Source organism: Festucalex cinctus, chromosome 11, assembly GCF_051991245.1.
Source record: "Festucalex cinctus isolate MCC-2025b chromosome 11, RoL_Fcin_1.0, whole genome shotgun sequence".
NCBI lineage: Eukaryota > Metazoa > Chordata > Actinopteri > Syngnathiformes > Syngnathidae > Festucalex > Festucalex cinctus.
In genome coordinates, this window is record NC_135421.1 from 6,136,942 (window position 1) to 6,159,453 (window position 22,512).

General features: G+C 38.5%; 2 protein-coding genes across 3 annotated transcripts; both read left to right on the forward strand.

The window, feature by feature from the left end:
* The first annotated feature begins 203 nt into the window (after nt 1-203).
* On the forward strand, nt 204-5,141 carry slc10a2 (solute carrier family 10 member 2). The gene is made up of 6 exons (XM_077537490.1): nt 204-601; nt 739-857; nt 932-1,020; nt 1,769-1,944; nt 2,452-2,609; nt 4,614-5,141. The coding sequence occupies exons 1-6, from the start codon at nt 204-206 to the stop codon at nt 4,805-4,807; spliced, it is 1,134 nt and encodes a 377-aa protein (XP_077393616.1). The 3' UTR covers nt 4,808-5,141.
* Nucleotides 5,142-6,964: 1,823 nt separating this feature from the next.
* On the forward strand, nt 6,965-21,687 carry klhdc3l (kelch domain containing 3-like). 2 transcript variants are annotated; one of them, XM_077537558.1, is made up of 8 exons: nt 6,965-7,235; nt 10,350-10,542; nt 10,856-10,938; nt 13,791-13,869; nt 16,585-16,631; nt 18,389-18,509; nt 18,671-18,860; nt 20,469-21,687. In XM_077537558.1, exons 2-8 carry the CDS (start codon nt 10,383-10,385, stop codon nt 21,085-21,087), a joined length of 1,299 nt encoding a protein of 432 aa, XP_077393684.1. In that variant the 5' UTR covers nt 6,965-7,235; nt 10,350-10,382; the 3' UTR covers nt 21,088-21,687. The 2 variants fall into 2 exon arrangements, with proteins under 2 accessions (XP_077393684.1, XP_077393685.1); XM_077537559.1 differs by lacking the exon at nt 6,965-7,235 and having other exon boundaries at nt 10,436-10,538.
* The last annotated feature ends 825 nt before the right edge of the window (nt 21,688-22,512 follow it).

Genomic DNA, 22,512 nt, shown 5'->3' on the forward strand with positions numbered 1-22,512 from the left:
CTTCCCATTACTATTTGGCAGCTGCCAGCAGGGCATAAAGAGCAGTGGGCCGGACAGTTTGGTCGCCATCATTTCATTGGATAACCAACAGAGGAGTCCGTCCAGTAAAAATCTATGCATCACGGCTGTCAAGGACAAGCATCCAGGTGTCTCTCAAATTTGGCTGGCCACGGATAACTGTCCTCTGCCATCACATCTCCAATATGTCTATATTCAAGGAAACAACTGCAGGACTTGCTGTCTGCCTCCCCGAGGCCACAGTCTGCTCTGGTACTAACTGCCTCGTTCCAACCTCGGACTTTAATGCAACACTGAGTCTCGTGTTGAGCGCGGTGCTCACCATCATGCTGGCGATGGTTATGTTTTCCATGGGCTGCACGGTGGATGCCAAAAAACTTTTGGGGCACCTGAAGAGACCCTGGGGCATCATTATTGGTTTCCTCTGCCAATTTGGCATTATGCCTTTTACCGCCTTTGCTCTGTCACTTGCCTTCAATGTGCTACCTGTTCAAGCCATTGTCATCATTATCATGGGTTGCTGTCCCGGAGGGTCCGGTTCCAATATTATCTGCTACTGGCTAGATGGAGACATGGACCTTAGGTAAGAAGCTACTGGTTAATTTGATACTATAAAATGTTGGCTGAATGAATGTAATTGTGATCCGTTCACACATTCAACACATCATCACAATTTTGTGCTTGTACAACAAAATGTCATGTTCCTCTCCTTCTCTTCAGTATCAGTATGACAGCCTGCTCCTCCATCCTGGCTTTGGGGATGATGCCACTCTGTCTGCTCATATACACTTCCATCTGGACTTCCTCAGACACCATTCAAATCCCATATGACAGTATTGGTAAATATACCACTCGTGTTGATTCAATATACTTTCATTGGGAGATGTTTTTAATACATTTTGGGTTTCCTCAGGTATCACTCTTGTGGCCCTCCTTGTCCCAATCACCGTGGGAATGTATTTTAAACGCAGATGGCCCCATTTGGCAAAGAAGATCCTCAAGGTATCAATTTGCATTGCTCTTTTGTCTTCTTGCCCATATCTATCTACACCAGTGGTGTCAAACTCATGTTAGCTCACGGGCCGCATGGAGGAAAATATATTATCAAGTGGGCCGCATCGGGAAAATAACGGTATATAACTTAAAAACATTTATACGCAGATCTTTTGGACCAGCCCTAAATTACGGAGCTCAAATGTAATCAAATTGTTCCGAAAAATAACATGAATGCAAATGGAACGTGGCAACACTTTGCCGGTATACGTTCCGGACGTGTTAAATCGACCTGTTTTGCATATATATATATATTGTTCCCAGAATGCATTGCGTGGCAACGTTAATGATGTTATAAGGATTTTAATCCTTGTTGTCATATCTATTTGTGTTACCAGTAATTGAATTTGTGTCGTATATAATACGTTTATGTCGGTATATGATTACAAAAAAATAATTATAAAACAAACCGTAGTTTACGTTGTGTGTAAAATAATGACATCCAGGACGACGATTCCCCGTACAAGTTGCATTGCTCATCTGAGAACTGCTTGTGAAATTACAAATTTATATGTTTTGATTGTGGCCGGCTGATTAATTAGTCCGACATTACATTTTTGTTTTGTTTTTTACTTTACTAAATAATCTCATGGGCCAGATTAAACCGCTTTGCGGGCCTGATCCGGCCCATGAGCCGTATTTTTGACACCCCTGATCTACACTGTTATTTACTGTATATTGTGTGTGTTCTGTCCAGATTGGGTCCATTACAGGCTTTGTTCTCATTATCGTCATTGCTGTGGTTGGTGGAATCCTTTACCAGTCTTCCTGGACCATCGCACCCTCTCTTTGGATCATTGGAACAATCTACCCGTTTATTGGTTTTGGGCTGGGTTTCCTTTTGGCCCGCTTTGTAGGTCAACCATGGTACAGGTACGGTGACAGTTTACGTGAAGTTTCAAAATGTTGCCTAGTGGTGGAAACCTGTTTAACTCTTTGACCGCGAAAAATGTTTAATCGCGATTAATAAAATCAGGATGTATGCCGCCATAAACGTTAAATGACGTCAACTACGTTTTTTTTTTTTTTTTTTTTATTAATGGGCTGTGCAACACCTAAGTGCAGCACTGCCTGGTCAATAGGTTGTAGAATCAAAAACAGTCACTAACTATGGTCACCAGATGGCAGCATTGCATTTCTTCAATGGGCTGCGAAATTACAATGAAACATGACGAACTCTGATGAAATAGATTGTTTTCAAGGATGACGTGAATGATAACGTTTTGATAACGTGTGGCAGTAAAAGAGTTAATGCATATGACCTGCTGCACTTGAATTAATCATTTGTTGTCATGACAAAATCTTTAGTTTACTTTAATTTTCCTTTGCTGGTATGTGCTGTAGTTCTGTTATCCTTTTTTTTTCTTTCTTTCTTTCCAGGTGTCGAACAATTGCTTTGGAGACTGGTTTCCAGAACTCCCAGTTGTGTAGCACCATTGTCCAGCTGTCCTTCAGCCCAGCTGAACTGGAGGTCATGTTTGCATTCCCCCTTATCTACAGCATCTTTCAGCTTGTGGTGGCCGTCCTGTTTGTGGGAGGTGAGCTACAAGTATTGACCAAATGTGAACAGCTAAGTTTGTCATAAGAGTGCTGTTTTCTCTGCGATGTGACTCTAGTTAGTCAATAATAAGTTATAACCAATTGTGGGTGAACACATGATAACAAGCTTCACCTTCCGTTTACTACTGCTTTTATTGCAGAGTGTGAGGAAAGCCAGGCCGTTAAATGAGTCCGTCTGTTATCTGTCTGTGTGAACATCCATTATCTGAACCACTTATGTCACAGATTTGATTTCAGGAAAAACTTAGTGGAAGTTGGGGTCAGTTTGGTGGTGCCATTTTAACCATTCCCTTTTAAGACCATGTGCCATTTTAGATTTCATACCAGGAAAGAATACTATACATTATTATAAAAATCCATCTTCAAATGACTGTATTAAATGCAGAGACAGCATTAGATATCTGAAAAGGTCGATTTTTCTTTTTTTTTCTTTGCGGAGCAGATTTGCCGATCAATCTCATTTGAGGAGCAACTTTCTAGTTTTGTAGAGCTATTCTATTTTATTTTTTTCCATGTTAATCCCAGGGACCAGGAGCAAGGTTTTTCCCCAATAAGAATATGACTATAACGAATAGACAATTGTTTTTTCTTTTTTATATAATCAATTTTTTTTAATTTCTTAAATTATTATTTTGTATTCCAGCAAACTGTATATTCTTGTCTAAAAACAAAGCTGAATTGATTTAAAAAAAAAATCTGTCATTTGAGAGCTTTTATTGCAGAGCTAAAAAGTCCAAATCAAAACTCGTGATTCTATTGTGGAACCAAACATACAAATGATATTCCTGATATAATACATATTTTATACAACTCTTCATTCATTCATTCATTCATACTTGTTAATATACTGTATTTTTAAGCTTATATAAGCCACTCCTCCAGGCTGACATATGGCTTAGCACTTAATTTTTATGTTAAACGTGCTAGGCAAGTCAATCTTAGGTTATTTTAGCAATTAGCATGATTTCTACGTCTTTCCCCATCATCCCTTCATGAAAACAATACTTGTCAGATGTGTAGTTTATTTTCCGCCATGGAGCTGATGATTATTGACAAACGTGTTCAGTACCTACAGTAATAGCCAGCGAAACTTTTGGGGAAAGCTTCTGCAGTTTAGAAAACCACAAAAATCCATGATTTTCAGCTATTTTATTCAATTTTAATGACTTGCAAAATCCAAATTTTGACTTGCAAAATGCACTGCAAAACCACTTATTCCAGCCTTGATCTGTGATTACTTCCAAATACAGTACCTTCAAAGGCACAGCATTTGAACTATAAAGGAGGCAGATGGAGCACAACATGGTTGCTAAGATATTTTTTTTCTTCTTCCTTGTAGTCTGTCATACGTCTTTTTTTTAAAAATTTTATTTCTTCAGGTAGAATGAGTAATTGCTGCCCATGGAAACACACTATAAAAAGAATAGGCAAGCATTTTATTCATGCCTACGTACACACTTTGTATGAAATTTAAAATACTTGATGAAAATGATTTGAATAATAATAATAATTCATAGTCCTACTTACAGAGTTACCATTGCTCAGCTCTGTAGCTCTAGCATGAAATTGTACATGCACAGGAAAAAAAAAAAAAATGCAGAGCATATGGGAGGCCATTTAGCTGCAGCGAGCCCAAGGACAATGATCAAGGTTCATACAATAAAATGTGCCATCAAAAGTTGTATAAAACATACCGGTACCTTGAAAAGATTGTCTGCTCCTGACTTGAGCAGTATTTTTACATAGGTAACACTACCAAAGCAATTTCAACTCATGACCAGAAGGAGTGGGGGATGAAACACATCATTTTACTGAGGAAATGTGTTCAAAGACAGTGGTCTCTTTTTTTTTGTTACAGTGGTAGAACTATTGCACCTTTTACAACTTTAGTCTTCAGGTTTAAATGTGGATAAATGTCTGGTGATTGAAGTGATTATGCTGAGATGATGAAACATTCCGAATTCTTGCATTTTGCTCCACAGGATACCAAGCCTATAAAAAGTCTCATGGCCTGGGATCATCTGAAACGGATAGTGAATCTCCGTCATTGGAAGATGGCTACGCAGAACGGGCAAAAGAGAAGCGCTTCCATGTGGAAAATGCCGCCTTTGAGCTGAATGAGGATCAAATTAATAAAGGCAAGACTGAGCACTTTGACAAGAACACCCAGCTATGAGATTAGGCCTCTGCTGACTTTGTTCAAAATGACCTCCTCAAGGTGCACCAAACTGTGAACACACACCACATTCTGCAAGCTAGTATTGTGTGCAACACTTTTAGTCTATTTGAAATTTTTGAATGAACCCCCGAATAGGGGGTTTCCCACAAAAAACGAATATTTGTGTTTTTGTAGATGAACATTTTTCATGCTCAGAAGAAGTGAGGTGCATGTATGGTCAATGTGTGGTTGTATAAGACCTCTCCAGTCAAAAAGCAGATTATCCAAAATGTCAAAAAAATAAATAAATAATTTTCATAAAAAGTGAACATACATATGCTACTATATTTTGCCAAACTTGTTCAGACTGAGTCAATTCAGTAACAGGATAAAATCAATTTGCACATCTAGGCAAATAAATAAACCTACCAACCTTTTGTTCACTGAATAATCACCATTTATTTATAGTATTTTAGAAAGAGTTCTTCGCTTTTTCATGTGTTTAACTCAATTTATACCTCGTTTGTTAATAAATTGATGGCTGACCTCAGGCTTCCTTGCATTTATTGACTGAAAATGTTGCTATTTTTTTAAAGCGATATTGCAGTAACGTTCCAACACATGCCATATTATGTACACATGTAGCAATTTATTGAGATTTATTGAAAAGATCACATGCAATTTCAAAATACATTAAAAACAATATAGACGAAGCAGAGGTAAGTATGTTGGCTTGACCCTCAGCAAGAGTTCCTGTTTCTTATGTGACCCTGTTGTAAAATTAAATGCTCGCCATTGGTTAATACATTAGCATAAGTGAACAAACCAAACAGGTCTTTGATGTCTTTCTCAAGTCCACCAGTTATGCCGTCTCAATCAGTGTCTCTTTGGTTCTTTTATAACACATGGATGGAAACAGATTAAAAAAGGGGGGGGGGGGGGGGGGGCTAATGACTGGTTACTTGATTTTATTTGAACCACAATGTAGTTTATGATCAGCCTAAACAGTGGTGTCCAAACTCGGTCCTAGAGGTCACCACTGGACTAATAAAAAAAATGCAATCTTACTTTTACTATTGTATCCCTGTAAGGCCCAAGTCTTTAGCCCTGGCCTCCACCTCTAAATTACCAATTCCATAAAATGAGCTCTCGATTTGCTTACCCAACAGTCCAGTACGGTGCTCCAAAACAAGTTTATGATGAATGACCACAAATCAGCATTTTGAGCACACATTATATTTACTGCACAGTATACTGTTTCTAAGAATTGCGATTGGCTGGCAACCAGTCCAGGGTGTACCCCGCCTACTGCCCAAAGCCAACTGAGATAGGCTCCAGCACCCACCACAACAATGTGAGGAATAAGCGGTTAAGAAGATGGATGGATGGATGTTTCTAAGAAAAAAAAAGTAAATGTGTGACGCCTTTTCAATTTGTACCTGCAACTGGATAATGACCCAAAACACTTGAGGACCAGGATTGGGGTAGCTTGCTATAAATCTCTGGAGGAAGACACATAGCAGTAATTGCCTCAAAAGTTTGTGCAACAAAATCTATTTGTCCAGGTCTGTTTCATGAGTTTGTTTTTAAAATAATTCTGTTCCATATGTAGGCATTACGTTGTCGCCATCTTCTGGCCAGCATAAGAACACAGACTTTTCGACTTGTGTCTCTTTAGAAAAAAAGGAAAAGAATTGAATTGAAAAAAACAAAGTGTTTTTAGACTTTTTACGTACTTTTCCCAGATAATAAACGGTATTTAATTTTAGTATATCACTTTTAAAACAAAAATGTATCTAATTTAATAATCTCCAAACGTAAAATCAAATTACCAAAGGAGACACGTACAGACCTATGCAGTGGAAAGTCCATGTTAACTCGAGCTGTCTCGGACGAAACTATTTTGGGGCACGTTCTTCTGTTGCTCGTTGTGGCATGCAAGTGGTCACGGACCCGGTCTCCTTATCAATATTGATTATGCAATTGACATTCTACACGTTGCGTTGCTTTCAAAATTTGGACTTTGTCCTAAAAGTTTGACGGCACACATTCTGACTCAGAGCGATCCGTAGTTAGTGACCGCCGTGGTCGAAATTGATGTATTGTAGTGTTGTAAACTAAAGCGCTGAAACTACACCCTTTCCTTCCCTTCGCGTTGCCCCGCCTCCGGACTACAGATGCATTCAATGATACTGCGATCATTGTAAAATTCTCATTTGTGTCTTGAAATGTCGCCTCTTCAGAAAACAAATGCAGCGTGGATTTATGTAATACATTGATTTTTAATTTCTAGGTAGTACACCCCCAAAGTAAACAAATATATTTTTGACAAAACGGACATTAATCCAGCCTTTCATAGTGATATTTCAATCTACGAGGTAGCATGAATGCATCATCAGTCTTTTGCAAGACAACATTTTAATGGAAAAGCAGCAGCGGCGATTTCGTAAGTAACACATCATGGTATATACTACTGAATGTTTTCCAGATAGATAATCGTTCAAGAACAACCTACGTACGGAGCGTAAATTATCGTCACATCAGAAAACATAATTGAATAAAAGGAAGCGTCAACTCGTTCCCCATCTCGTCTTCAACTTTACCGTTAGTTATTACGCTAGTCGAACATAGTTGCTTCTCAATTGACACAAAATGCGTTTGTGAAAATTGGGAGCCGAAAAAAGTCACGACGTGTTATGAAAACATTTATTTCATCCACTGTTCGCGTATGCCTTCGGTGTTCCAACATTCCGGGTTGTGCTTAAATGAAGGTGCCTGAACTAAACGCTATGCAGAGAATGACAATGATGCCTCCCTCCAAAGGAGAAGGACATACAGCCACGGCCGCGATCATACATATTTAAAAGTTTTACGAACGTACCATACGGAATATGGCGTTTTATTCCATCAAAGTTAAAGTGGAGGAGAAATATAGAATGAAATGCTCCCCAATGTCGTTATCTCTTGTGTATTTTAATTGTGCCGTTTTTCTATTTTATGGATGGATGGATGGATGGATGGATGGATGGATGGTGGTGTCCACCTTATAAATATTTTAACTCTACACTACATTGGACAGCGGATGTTGTAATTTGATTTGTGAGAATTGTTTTGATTTTAAAATGTGATGAAATTCCGTTTTATTACTGCAATAATTTTCCTGGTTTGTATGCCAGTCGCAGGCAAAGGCAATACTATACACTGTTTGTTTTCACCATGTAAAGGAAGGCATTGCGGAAATATTATAAATGCCCGGATGTTCAGAATTGTCCATTGTAGTTTGTGGATTAAGACTCCTTGGTTGTTATATTAAAGATCCTTTGTCGTTATCAACTTTGGTATATTGCATCATGTTGCGTCCTTAGGGTGACCAGATGTCCCGGTTTTAGTCGCAGATTTGACCTTGTGTCCCGAATCCCGGTGGATATCGCCAGCCCCATCGTTTTTATGCTCATCCTGTCCCAGCATCCAGGTTAAAATTATGGACACGCATTGCATCCACAATTTGGACTTTATCTTAAAGTTGTACGTGACACATTCTGACTCAGCGTGGCCTGTAAACCTTTGTAATTTAGCTTGTGGCTGAATGTGATGATTGATTGTAATTCTGGAATTATGGCAAAAAAAAAAAAAAAAACAACATCATTCGATTCATTCGACCATAACAAAATCACCCGAACATATGTTGTAAATGTATCATGGTCTGGTGTGGTCTACATTTAACTTTTTGGCCAAAAGGTATGTTTGTCACAAACACCAATACTAGTCACCAAAATAACGGTGAAGCATGTTATTGGCACCATGCCGTTTGTTTTCAAGGAACACATCCTGAAATAGTAGTCAGTGTTAGACAAAAGCTTTAGGCTTCTGCTACAATGCAAGACAAAAATGAATGAAAAGTAGAATATCTGACATTTATTTGGTTAATTAGAGGCACCTTAAATTGAGGCAGATGTGTTCAGAGTCCCTTTTAACGTAAGTTTAAGTATGATTGGTTAATTCTTAACACAACCAACGTCCCAGTTCTTACCCTCTCGAAAAGATAAATCAGTTGTTTTGTACACAGGGAATGCACCGAAATGAATCTTGGATGAAACCAAAAATGAGAAATGCTTGGCCGAAAACCGAAATACTGAAAGAAAATATTGTGCCAATTTTTAGTGATATTGCATTGGCTACGACCATGTACTTTACCCAATTAAAGTCAAGGCATTCCAAACGAATAAAGTGATATTCATGCTTCAAGCAATAAATCAATTACAAAATTATACAGCATTAGCATTGGTATTCTAACAAAGCACAATACAGAAATAATTAGAAATAAAATGTGTTACTCGGCCTCTCTCATGATTAACCTAGAGGCCTATAACTGACTGCCCTATTACTGGCTGCTGAAAATTTTCAAAATTAAATGTTCTCTCACAAAATACAAGAGGATTTAAGTGCTTTTAACAATTTCTCTGGAGGGCTACTACAACAAAGTGCAACAGAACAAGTACAACTGCTGGAAGATGTAACTATGTGTGGGAGATGCCGACAAAATAATAGTGTAACAAAACAAAGATTGCCATGGCCCATAATCAGCCTTAAACAACAACAAATGCACCAATAAGTGAACAGTCTCTCGCTGTCGCTGCTTGTGCACCGAGCAGACGGGTACTATCCAGGGCTCAGAACCAAAAGCACATTATTGGTTGATTTTGAAAATAGCGAAATTGCGACTTCTGGTGTCCCACCGGGAAACTGTCTGCTGCTCCCGCCATAGTGTTTAGCACTTTAGGCAACGCTCAACCCTGCGTTTCAGACAGACACCTGCTTGAAACAATATCCTGTTTCGGTCATATTGTTTCGGTTTTTAATTGTCTTATGGACTAAAACTGAAAGTGCCCCCCCGACCCCTTTTGCCATTTTCAGCCGAAAATTTTCGATGGCCAAAATATCGGCGCATCTCTACTTCTACTTATAGATGTTATAGGCCATTAAGTATTTTTAAATTATGTCTTACAATTTGTGGTTTGAGTGAATCAAATTACAAGCTCGGTCGCAGAACGTATTCAACTCGTAAGTAAAGGAATCACTGTGTATCAAGAGACTGCTTGTCATGGCCTGGGTCGCATGCGCCAGAGTTCATGACCTATGTGTCTGTTTTGGTACCGATGTAACAGATCCACTTTCAACTGGCTTTTTGCTATGTGACAGTTTGGTGACGTTAGACCTATGTGATGTCGATCTTTAGTCCTTTACTGTTCCTTTACTTCGCCACAAACAATCAGATCGATTCACTGTCTGTAGTAGCAGTCTGAGAAGTGTGTGTGTTTTGCCAGATTATTAAACACTGTCCTGTGTGCTGCCTTCTTCCTGGATAAATAGAGAAAAATCTTATTTGTGTCTGTGCCTTTGGGATCTAAACTTCTCAATACACAACACTGTTGTGCATAGATGTGTCACATGACACTGGAATTAACCTGTGAAGCTGGTGTGGTAGTGGTTTCATGAGGGTTTAGTATGTGTTGCTTGTGTGTTTCTCTTTTTTGAAAGTGTTTTGGTTTTCCTCATTTAGAAAATGGTCCAGTAAGGTTGGCATGGACCAACAATGAGTCAAAATAATCCCTGCCTGTGGAGCCAGCTTCCCCAGAGCATCACAGCTCCTTGTGACCGCTACAAGCATGCCTGCTGCAGCTACGATGGGAACGTCTATATTCTGGGAGGAAGACACAACAGCACTCTGAGGGACTTTTGGAAGTACAGTGTAGGTAAGCCACAGACAGAGTGTGACTTTTCAGAAGTTGATATGAAGGAGGTAGTTTATGCTGTTTTTCAATTTGAAAACGTGCATTTATTGTTGCAAGCACTCTGAAATCACTCTGCCAGCCCCCATCTTGGAAGCACCTTCTGACATCATTCAAGAAAACACCCACCCTGCGCGTAGTCCTAATAATTTAGCTTCCATTTTACCAATATTATTCTAATCTATGTAAAACAATTGGATTTGTCACAAGTCTGATGCTTCCACAGAGATTTTTGTTATTCTTATGAAAACTCTTTTTCACTATCCATTTTTTTTAGTGCGTAATGAATGGACGCAGTTGAGCTGCACAGGTGAGACCGCACCAGAGGAAGTGGAGGAACATTCTATGGTTGTTCATAAGGTAAACATTTATTTTCTACCAGTTCTTGAGAATATTGTATTTGTTTAAATGTACTGTGCATTATATACGTACAGTCATACATACATGCATACAGTAAGAACCTCTTCATCACGGGTTCCGGGCTTCTGGTCCCAGTATTTCACTTTTCTTTTTTCTTTTTTTTTTTTAAATTAATTTTGTAATTTCGCCGTTTGCCGGCATTTTGCGCCATAGTTTTGAGTTTAAATCCTCTGTAATGTTAGCGGAGTGGCATGCTGACATACAGCATATTGTCCATGGCAGTTCCAAAGCAGCACTGATGGAGCCACCCACATATATAAAAGAAGAAACAGCCAGACAGCAACAAAAAAAAAAAAAGAGAGAGAGAGAGAGAGAGAGAGAGAGAGAGAGAGAGAGAGAGACCGTGTTAATGGGCAGTTTTACAATTTGCTGATGCAGACGGAGTATTTTCCAATTTCAATTTCAACATGACAATTTTTGTTCAAATAAGACGCCATTATTTTGGCGTTATTACGGCACCTTGATCATCGTTGTTGTAGTGAGGACAGATTCATTTATTCTTATTCATTGATCTTGTTCTCTCTTAATACAATATATAGAGGGTGCTAAAGTAGATACACAGTAGTATCACTTTGCTGGTCCATCATTTATGAGGGCGCCAATCATCATCAGTCCTTTTTTTTTCGAACCGAACCAAACTGTAATCGTCAGTCTGTCTGTCCTTAATGTTTTTGTTTTTGTTTTTGTTTTTTTTGTTTTGTTTTTTCTCTTTAAAGAGCTCAGAATTGTTCATTCGGTAGTCTTACCGATTCAACGTCTTATTTATCATCATTGCTCTTTTTTTGTTTGTTTTTGTTTTGTGTGTATGTGTGCGTGCGTTTGCGTGCGTTTGTGTGCGTGCGTTTGTGTGCGTGCGTGCGTGCGCGTGCGTGTGCGTGCAAATACGTATAAATTTATACTCATTAATTCACCTAAAACCTTATAAATATCCCATTACCCTTCACCTTAACCAGGTACTTCAGAGTCTTGCCAGAGTCGTGAGGTTCAAATGGTCAGGAGACCAGAGAAAAGGTCAGAAAAAATAAAGAGAAAAGAAAGATAAATCAAAGTGAAATCCAGCACCGACCAAACACTTCCTGCCTTCCTAATGGTTACAAAATCAAAGTCTTACGCCAACCCCGGAAGCCTCTAAATTCCAACAAATTAACGAGATCTCAAGAGACCAGAGGAAAAACTAAAGAGAGGAAGGAGGAAGGATCGATGAGGCAGAGTGAGATCCATAGAAGCCAGTACATCCAATCCATCAAAGTGAAATCCAGCACCAACCAAACCCCTCCTGCGTGGTTACAAAACCAGAGTCTTATGCCAACCCCAGAAACCTCAAACTTCCAATAAATTGAGATCTCAAGTGACCAGAGGAAAAACTAATGAGAGGAAGGAGGGAAGGATAGATAAAGCAAAGTGTTATTTTAACCACACTTATGTCATTGTTTTTGTCGCCACTATTTTAGGACTGACAGACAGCGGTAGGCATTCAGTCAAACCTTCATTTGTCAATAAAACAAGCGTCTATCAGTGATGGACTGACGGACGGTCCTGACGGTATGCCCACCTCAGCTAGTCAGTCATCAAATAAGCAAATGCATCATTATACTGTCACTGTATTCCGTAGCGTAATAACCAAACACAATATAAACAATTCACATTCACGTGAAACACATCATTAAAGTAATTAGCATACTAGCCAAAACTAGAGGAACTAGCTTAAACTGGTATGACATCCTACACAAACATACACGTATGCTATTGTGCATTCTAAGTGATTAAACTCATCTTTTGGCATCTACACACAATAAAACGTGTGGGAATAAAGGCAATCTGTAAGTATGACGTTTATGGCATGAGCGAACGCTAGCTGCTCGAGAGAAGCAAAGTAATATGCAACTACTTAACTGACGTTCGGCACAAGACTCAAGGTGCATTCAGTTTCCGCTCATAGTGTAGGAAATCTCAAATATAGAAAACTCAATCAATTAATCAAACGCCAACAACTAAAAATAGTTAAACAATGTGGGCTTTCTAACACAGTGTTGCCAACTTGGCGACTTTCACGCTAAATCTGTCGACAGTCCAAAGCCTCTTGGCGACTTTTTTGTCAAACGCGACGAGCAGCAAATCTAGTGACTTTTTTGCTGCTATTTAGGATATTTTTTTTTACTCGCTTTATTTCTCTCCCACGACATTATTCCTCTCTCCTACAGCGTCCGTTATTACTACATGCAAATTGCCAAGTATGCAAATTAGGTAACGATGTCATTTAATGACTTAAAGGATCGCCAATAGCTACTTTCTTTACTGGGTACTTGACCAGGTTAGAGACTGCTACACTGATGGATGAAAACCAACTTCCCTCAGTACTTAGTCATTTCTTAAAAGTTTCTCGTCATTAATCAATCGTCAGCAAAACGGGTGTCCATCAGTACTCATGGTATGCCCACCTCTGTAAATTAGTGAAATATTATATAATGACTACAATTTTTTTCTGTTTTTTTCTTTTTTCTAAACACAGTAAACATTGTATGTTTTTTCTCTTCTTCTTTTCTATTTTTAAATATCTACTTTTGTACTGTATTATAGAGTACATGTTTACATGTGTGTATCATTTAAAAAGTGTGTTAAAGACCTTTTCTTTAAGAATATGTCGTGAAATACTATAAAAACATACCTAGGATGTATTTCTATAACACATAATTCCCTAATTACGGGGGTATCCGTAATCCCCCGCGATGGGAGGGCATTTACTGTACATTGCTCATAATAACTGGACTATGTTAAGCAATCTGAACTTTCAGGGCTTTATATACGTGTTTGGAGGCACACTGGATTCAGCATACACTTTACTGAGATGTCCTCTCTGGGTGTTTGACATAGGTAAGGGTTTCTCTGACGTCAAAACATGTTGTAACATGCATGCATGCCAATGTGCTTCTTACTCTTGCTACTAAAGTTCACAACTTGTGCAGAGTCCTTTCAGAGTGCACGGAAAGTTCCATTTGACCCATTCAACTGAACATAACTTTAGCACTTCATGTGGCACATGTATTCACATGCAAAGATTCCATGTTCTATTTAAAGTAAATGTTTTGAAACTTTGACTCAACTCATTATTTATAGAGCACTTTAAAAGCAACTACAGTTGTAACACGATGCTGTGCATAAATTCAACTACTACCACCACGGTGGGCTGACTCTTTATTTTTATTATTATTTTTTTTTAACCCACCAAAATATTAAGTGCGTATAAGCCACTAATAAGTAGGGGTGTTAAAAAAAAATCGATTCGGCGATATATCGCGATACTACATCGCGCGATTCTCGAATCGATTCAATAAAAAAAAAAATCTTTTTTTTTTTTTTTTTTTTTTTTTTTTTTTAAGAGCTCAGAATTGTTCATTCGGTATTCGGATTCAACGTCTTATCATCATTGCCTTTTTTTTTTTTTTTTTTTGTGTGAATCGATTTTTAAACTTCCATTTTTAATGGAAAAATATTCAACAAAACGTCTGACTTCGGGTTAGGATTCACACCTTGAGCATGGAAGAATGTTATATGAACGGAACATTAAGCCTTAATATTTTATTTTAATGCTGTTCAAACATGAAACAGATTACAACCTCTATAAGATAAATAAATAATACATTTTCATATAAATCTTACACTCTACAAGCTTACTGATTAGTATTTTCTAAATTTGAATGAAAAAAAATCGCAACAAACGACTTATAAATTCGTATCGGGATTAATCGGTATCGAATCGAATCGTGACCTGTGAATCGTGATACGAATCGAATCGTCAGGTACTAGGCAATTCACACCCCTATTAATAAGCTTTTTTACATGTTTAAAAAAACAAAAAAACAAAAAAACAAAAAAACAACTGTGCTGGTGGCTCCAAAAAAAGGTTTGTAAAAGATATTTTTTAAATACCGTATTTTACGTACTATAAGGCGCACCTAAGAGCCTTCAATTTTTTCAAAAGCTGACCATGCGCCTTATAATCCGGTGCGCTTTATACAGGTATATGGATCAACATTGAGCCGCAACAGGTCTCGCTGTCAAGACGCTATCAGGTGACCCTGCACGATCGGTGACGCGCATGCACAGAAGATCCCGCCATCTTGGATCGCTAGCTAATGCTAATACTTTACCTCAGAGAAAATAACAAAACAACTATTGGAGTGAATGGAGTTGTCAGAAAGCTGGTTTGTAATTTATGACTAAGTTTGACTGACCTATCTGTTTTGTTGACATTCCCATTAGCACAGCGCCATCTAATGGATCCATAACGTAACCCCAGCCTCTACTGTAGCGCCTTATATATGGAAAAAGTTTTAAAATATGTCATTCATTGAAGGTGCGCCTTATAATGTGGTGCACTTTATAGTGCGGAAAATACGGTAAATATGCGGAGGTTCACTGTGCTACTATTCCTACTACTACACTGCACAAAAATATCAACACAACACTTTTAGTTTTGCTTCTATTTTCCTCGCGCAGTGCAACAAATCTCATTCACAGAGAGTTGATCAGGTTGTTGTCGTCCATGAAGAGAACACCTTTCCAACATGCCAGACGCCATCGAATGTGAGCATTCATTCACCCACTCAAGTCGGTTACAATAACGAACTGTCAGGTTGAGAACCCGACGAGGACGACGAGCAAGCAGATGAGCTTCCATGAGACGGTTTATGACAGTTTGTGTAGAAATTCTTTAGTAATGCAAACCGATTGCTGCAGCAGCTGTCCGGGTGTCTGGTCTCAGACAATCTTAAAGGTGAACATTCTGGATGGGGTCTACGTAGTCTGCGGTTGTGAGGCCGGTTGGATATACTGACAAATTGAAACACCTTTGGAGACAGCTTATGGTAGGGAAATGAACATTCAATTCACAGGCATCAGCACATTGGACATTGGACATTGGGGATGTAGCGATAACGCCAATATTGTGATATGTTTTTTACAAGACATGTTTTGGCCCTTCTATGTTTAAAATCTATGCTCATGGTCAGATGAAGAGGAAAGTATGTTTGTGAACAATTAGCAAATAAAGTGCCTCAATACTAAATGTTATTAAAGATTGTAGGTTGTTTATGTGCATTGCTGTTATGTACAAAAGCACAATATTGTTTTGTTTTTTTTAAGTATGAACTCATTCTTTTACAATATTGTGACCTTTTTTATATTGCCAACCTCCCCTCAATATAGGGATAATATTGTTACCTTCATATCGTGATATATCACATCGTGATGTTTGGATATTATTACATCCGTAGTGGACATTCCTGCTGTCAGCATGCCAAATGGATGCTCCCTAAAAACTTGTGACGCCTGTGGCATTGTGCTGTGTACTGTCTAATTAGCGTCACCTGTGAGGTGGGATGGATTATCTCAACATGGATGGCCTTTTGTGTCTGTACAAAAGATTTTTGATCTTTGATTCTAGTTCACGGAAAATTGGAGCAAAATCAAAAGTGTTGTGTTTATGGTTTTGTTCAGTATAATAACAATGGTAATATGTGTGACAAAATTGGTTTGTGGTTTTGTTTGGAAACACAATGTACATTTAACTTTTTCTCTTTGTTTCAGCAAAGCTGAAATGGGTGAACTATCCAAAAAAAACAAGTGTCCCTCAGGTAGAGATACGTCTTTGTTCTTTGTACATTTATTTTGAAAAATAATTTGGCCCTTTCACATAAAGGTTGTGCTTGCAGTTGATGTAATGTCACTCTGACTCAAGTCACTGTAGCAATAATATATATATATATGTATGTGTGTGTGTGTGTGTGGGGGTGTGTGTGTGTGTGTGTGTGTGTGTATATATGTGTGTATATATATTAGGGCTGTCAAAGTTAAAGCGTTAATAGATTAAATAATCACTGAAAATTGTCGCATTAATCACGTATTAACGCAGATTAATCGCACTATTTTTTTTCGACTTCACTTGAGCCTTGAACGTAACTGCGGATGGTTACATTGAAGGCTGCGCAGGTCAGTGATTAGGTCAATGCACGACATTTACTACGCCTGTTGTTCCAAAATGAGCGGGGTGACTCCAGTTGGTGTGCTCGGTGGTAAATTTCGCTTTCAAAAACACCCCAACGAGACTTTAGATAAAACAAAAGTAATTTGTGTTTAATTAATTAATAATTGCTGAATGGCACCCAATTGATATGATGCTTTTACGTTTTGAGCAATACACGCATGCATGCAATTTCATACATGCATTTAATCAATGTTTGCAAATGACATTCAGATAATAAAATGCATTAATGTAAAAAAAATTCTGGTATTTTGTATTTTATATTACGCAAGTAATTTAGCTGATTAATCGTGATTAATCAAAATTTTAATAGTTTGACAGCACTAATATATATATATATATATATATATATATATATATATATATATATATATATATATATATATATATATTAGGGGTGTTAAAAAAATCACGCGATGTAGTATCGCGATATATCGCCGAATCGATTCAATTTAAAAAAAATCGTTTTTTTTTTTTTGTTGTTGTTTTTTTTTTTTTTTTTTTTTTTTTAAAGAGCTCAGAATTGTTCATTCGGTAGTCTTACCGATTCAACGTCTTATCATCATTGCCTTTTTTTTTTTTTTTTTTTTTTTTATTTGTGTGTGTGAATCGATTTTTAAACTTCCATTTTTAATGGAAAAATATTCAACAAAACGTCTGACTTCGGGTTAGGATTCACACCTTGAGCATGGAAGAATGTTATATGAACGGAACATTAAGCCTTAATATTTTATTTTAATGCTGTTCAAACATGAAACAGATTACAACCTCTATAAGACTGAAATTTCAGATAAATAAATAATACATTTTCATATAAATCTTACACTCTACAAGCTTACTGATTAGTATTTTCTAAATTTGAATGAAAAAAATCGCAACAATCGACTTATAAATTCGTATCGGGATTAATCGGTATCGAATCGAATCGTGACCTGTGAATCGTGATACGAATCGAATCGTCAGGTACTAGGCAATTCACACCCCTAATATATATATATACATATATATATATATATATATATATATATATATATATATATATATATATATATATATATATATAGTTTTTTGTTTTGTTTATTTTAAACAATATGTTGCTGCAAGCCATTACTGTCAAAATACAGGCAATTCCCTATTGTTAGCCCTCATTCAATCCACACGAGTTTTCACCTGGAAAAACCAGTTTGAATGTTGTTTTTTAAATGAAGACAAAAACAGGACTGTAGCCTTTTATGTTCAATCACAGGGCCCTTTATGGCTGCTCGCAGCTCTAGTCATATTTGAATTCTACACTTAAATGGCACGATATAAATAAATCTAACGACTTGTGTTATGTTTTCATGGACGTAGAGCCCAATGCCAACCAACAGAAAAGGACACAGTGCTGTGGTGATAGGTTCATCCATGCTGGTGTACGGTGGCTTCGTAGATATAAAGGGATCATCTCAAGAATTTTGGAATTTGGATTGTGGTAAGTATACATTAATAGGACACGGAGAGACTGAAGATGATGGTTCAGATCTGTGGCAACTTCTGAAGAGGGTTAAGCCAACAGTACGACGATTCAGTACAATAATACGATAGGTCACACACTGTTTGAGTTTCTATTCCATGTGTCTATTTGTTTGACAGAAACCATGGTTTGGTCGCTGCTCAGTGGTTTACAGCAGGGATCTCTGAGCCCAGGTCCAAGACACAGTCACTCTGCAATGGTGTATCAGAGCTGCATGTACCTGTATGGTGGCTTGAAAGGCTTGAGAGAGCAGAGAGATTTCTGGAAGTGGAATCCTGCCAACTACACATGGAGTTCACTCAAAACCAAGTAACTTCACCTTTTTTCTTTTGAGATTTAAGCATTAAAGTGTGGTGTCACTATAGCTCTAGGGATGTCATCATTTTAGACACGGTCTTCTGTTTTCACTCAGGAAAATCCATCCATCCATCCATTTTCTTGACCGCTTATTCCTCACAAGGGTCGCGGGGGGTGCTGGCGCCTATCTCAGCAGGTTCTGGGCAGTAGGCGAGGTACACCCTGGACTGGTTGCCAGCCAATCGCAGGGCACACAGAGACGAACAACCATCCACACTCACACCTCGGGACAATTCGGAGCGCCCAATTAACTTGCCATGCATGTCTTTGGAATGTGGGAGGAGACCGGAGTACCCGGAGAAGACCCACGCGGGCACGGGGAGAACATGCAAACTCCACCCAGGAAGGCCGGAGCCTGGACTCGAACCCGAGTCCTCAGAACTGGGAGACGGACGTGCTCAGGCGGCACATATATTAGCTAATTAGCTCATGTATTGTGATTTTGAATGGCAGTCTCAGCCTACACCTCTGGGCTTCTGTGAATGTGTGGTGGTGATTTTTTTTCCTAAACCCCCACCCCCCCAGCCTGTATTCTGCCATTTTGTGTTTGTTTTGTCAACAATGGGACGTTTCTGTGGAAAGACGGTTGTTTAACCCTCCAGCCAATCGCAGAGCGTGAGGTGGCGGGGGACGTGTCGCAGACGGGGCTGGGCGAATTTGTTGGCTGCATGACGTCACTCCCGCGGCAATTTGACACGACGCACGTATTTTTTCACTCACTCACTCACTCACTCACTCACTCACTCACTCACTCACTCACTCACTCACTCACTCACTCACTCACACAAGCTTACATGTGTGAGTGAGTGAAGAAAAAATAAATCCGTGCGTGTTGTCAAGTTGCCACGGGAGTGACGTCATGAGGCCGACAAATTCGCCCGACCCCGTCTGCGACACGCCCCCCGCCACCCCCGCTCTGCGATTGGCTGGAGGGTTAAACAACCGTCTTTCCACAGAAATGTCCCATTGTTGACAAAACAAACACAAAATGGCAATGGGGGTGGGGGTTTAAGAAAAAATCACCACCACACATTAACAGAAGCCCAGAGGTGTAGACTGAGAGGGAGTTTATGAGTATACATCCTGTATTTATATAGTGCATTTTCCTGAGTGAAAACAGAAGACTGTGCCTTTTAGGGTTCCATAATTTTTGTCCAGGCCTGTAATATAATTATTTGCTGGAACCAAGCCGCAACCCTAGTGAGGACAAGCCATTCAGATAATGGATTGCTGGATGGTGAACCACAAGTCAAAACCAATGTCTGATTTTCAGTGGTTAATTTTCATTCAATCTGTGTTTATTACTTTTGCCAGCTTCAAATTACTTCTTTGTCCATAGTGTGTTTTTCCTTTACAGGTGTGTATGAACAATTTTGTCCATTTGTATAATAATAAATATTGAATACCACGCTAATAATACGTGCATACATCTATTTTCAACCACAAAAGAAGAACTAAATTGATCTTAATCTAATGATCACATTGTAGTGGCATACACATGACTGCATCACAAGATAAACATCAAATGTCCTAATACCGCCTTTTGGTTATTGTCCTCAGGTCTGGACCCTCAAAATTGATTGGTCACTCAGCTGTAGCCTACAAGGACAACATGCTTCTTTTCGGCGGAGGAGAAAGCCTGAACTATCCAAAGAACTGTTTATGGAGATACAACTTCTCCACTCATACATGGTGGCAAATCAACACAATGCGAGGATCCAGCTCTCCAGATAAGATCCACCACTGTTGTATTGGTCTGGGTCCAAAGTACACAACCGACACCACCAGCACCTGCTCTGTAACCCATCCAAAGCTGCAATATGACAAATGTAGGCCTTTCAAAAACAAATGTTTTCCTGCTCCGCTCGCTTTTCTGGGTTCAGAGGGCGCTATCGAGCTGCAAACGTTCACCCTGGAGAAATGCCACTTCAAAACTAATACAACAGAACTGGACAAAAGTGTCTTACTGGAAAAAAATGTGCATCAGGGTGAAAGCTGTCTAACATTTGAAAATAAAGCATTCAGTAAGCATTGGGGCTGCACAGAAGAGGAGTTGTTCGAAGAAGAGGATGAAGATGTGTCACAGCATTTGCCTGACCTGCTGCTGGTGTTAGGCGGCAGACCGTGTTCCGGAATTAAGCCGCTCTCGGTTTGGCAAATGACTCTGTCTGACTCTTGACAGGTTCGAAAGAGCGCACAGATATTGAAAACAGTGTTATGTTATTTTGTTGACAGATTGTATCGATAAGAAAGATTTTATATTACATGTACCTTTTTGAGTGTTCAGACGCTGTTACATTTCCAGGGAAACAAGGCACATTTTAAAGTAATTTTAATTGATACATCTGCATAACCTTCCTCTTTGGAGGTAATAAAGGGAATTGTTTTATACAAATTGTTTTGTTGACTGTGTGTACCAAATTACTCTGTATTGCTCCACACATACTGTCTAGTCATGTGAAAAGTAAATGAAGTACTCTTCAAACCTCAGGTTACATATGAGAACAAAATAATTTCATTGAACAAGCACTCGCTCATCTTGGGCTGTAATGTAGTTCCTCTGTTGAGAGAGTTCTGAAATCTTCCTGCTTATTGTCAGGTCCTTGCTGTGTTGTAGCATGTGAGCACATTTGTAATTTGTCTCTGGTCTGAGATGGAGCTAATAATGGATAAATGTTTTGTTTTTTCATTGCACAATTTGTCCTGGTTCATTTAATGTTTACATTTGTATCTTTGACATCAGACCAAGACTAACCCAATAAACGCCATAGGACTGAAATTTCAACCTTGGTGTAATTTGTGTACTTTGACGCTCTTGTTTTGCAGACCGAACCGATAGATTGAGTCACGTTCTTTCAAATAACCTGCATCATCAGCAGAACCACACCAGAAGTTCATTTCATGTGAACCAAACCTGTCCAATGTCAACACACCCTTGAAGTCCCGCCACAACTTTAAAATTGGGTTGCGGTCTGGACTTTGGCTGGGTCATTGCTACACCTGGATTCTTTTCTTTTTCAGTCTTTTGTCAGCTAGGCTGTGGCTTGACAATCTCCTGGTGACGAAAAGTAAAAAAGTACAAGCTATAAAATGTACTTCACTAGTAAAAGTAAAAAAAATAAAAATAATATATATATATATATATATATATATTTTTTTTTTTTTTTTTTTTCTCGTGTCCTTTAACTCTTTGACCGCCAAAAACATTTAATGACGTATGCTAAATTCCTAATGAATGCCGCCATAAACAATTGACATTCACAAGTGACAAGTTTTTTTTTTTTTTTTTTGTCAAAGGGCAGTGGAGCGCTGCCTGGTCAATGGTTATGGAATCAAAAACACTCACTAGCTATGGCCAGCAGATGGCAGCATTGTATATCTTTTCAATGGGGTTATGGTGTATCAAAATACAATGAAACATGACAAATCGGATGAAATAGAACGTTTTCAACGATGACGTGAACGATCAAAGTCTTTGTCACTTTAAATCTAATGCACAGAGTATCCCTAAACAGAAAAATATTAAGTGTCAAAGTCACTGTTGTGCAAAAAAAAATGTATCTTCACAAAAAGGTTGTTTTCTCTATTTTTTTCTATTTTCACT

Bases quoted from the DNA above. Each gene is read 5' to 3' on its own strand.
- klhdc3l (XM_077537558.1), top strand. From the start codon at position 10,383: ATGAGTCAAAATAATCCCTGCCTGTGGAGCCAGCTTCCCCAGAGCATC. The intron at 18,510-18,670 runs GTAAGTATACAT...TTTGTTTGACAG, and splicing joins ATTTTGGAATTTGGATTGTG to AAACCATGGTTTGGTCGCTG. The intron at 18,861-20,468 runs GTAACTTCACCT...TATTGTCCTCAG, and splicing joins TGGAGTTCACTCAAAACCAA to GTCTGGACCCTCAAAATTGA.
- slc10a2 (XM_077537490.1), top strand. From the start codon at position 204: ATGTCTATATTCAAGGAAACAACTGCAGGACTTGCTGTCTGCCTCCCC. The intron at 1,021-1,768 runs GTATCAATTTGC...TGTTCTGTCCAG, and splicing joins TGGCAAAGAAGATCCTCAAG to ATTGGGTCCATTACAGGCTT. The intron at 2,610-4,613 runs GTGAGCTACAAG...TTTGCTCCACAG, and splicing joins GGCCGTCCTGTTTGTGGGAG to GATACCAAGCCTATAAAAAG.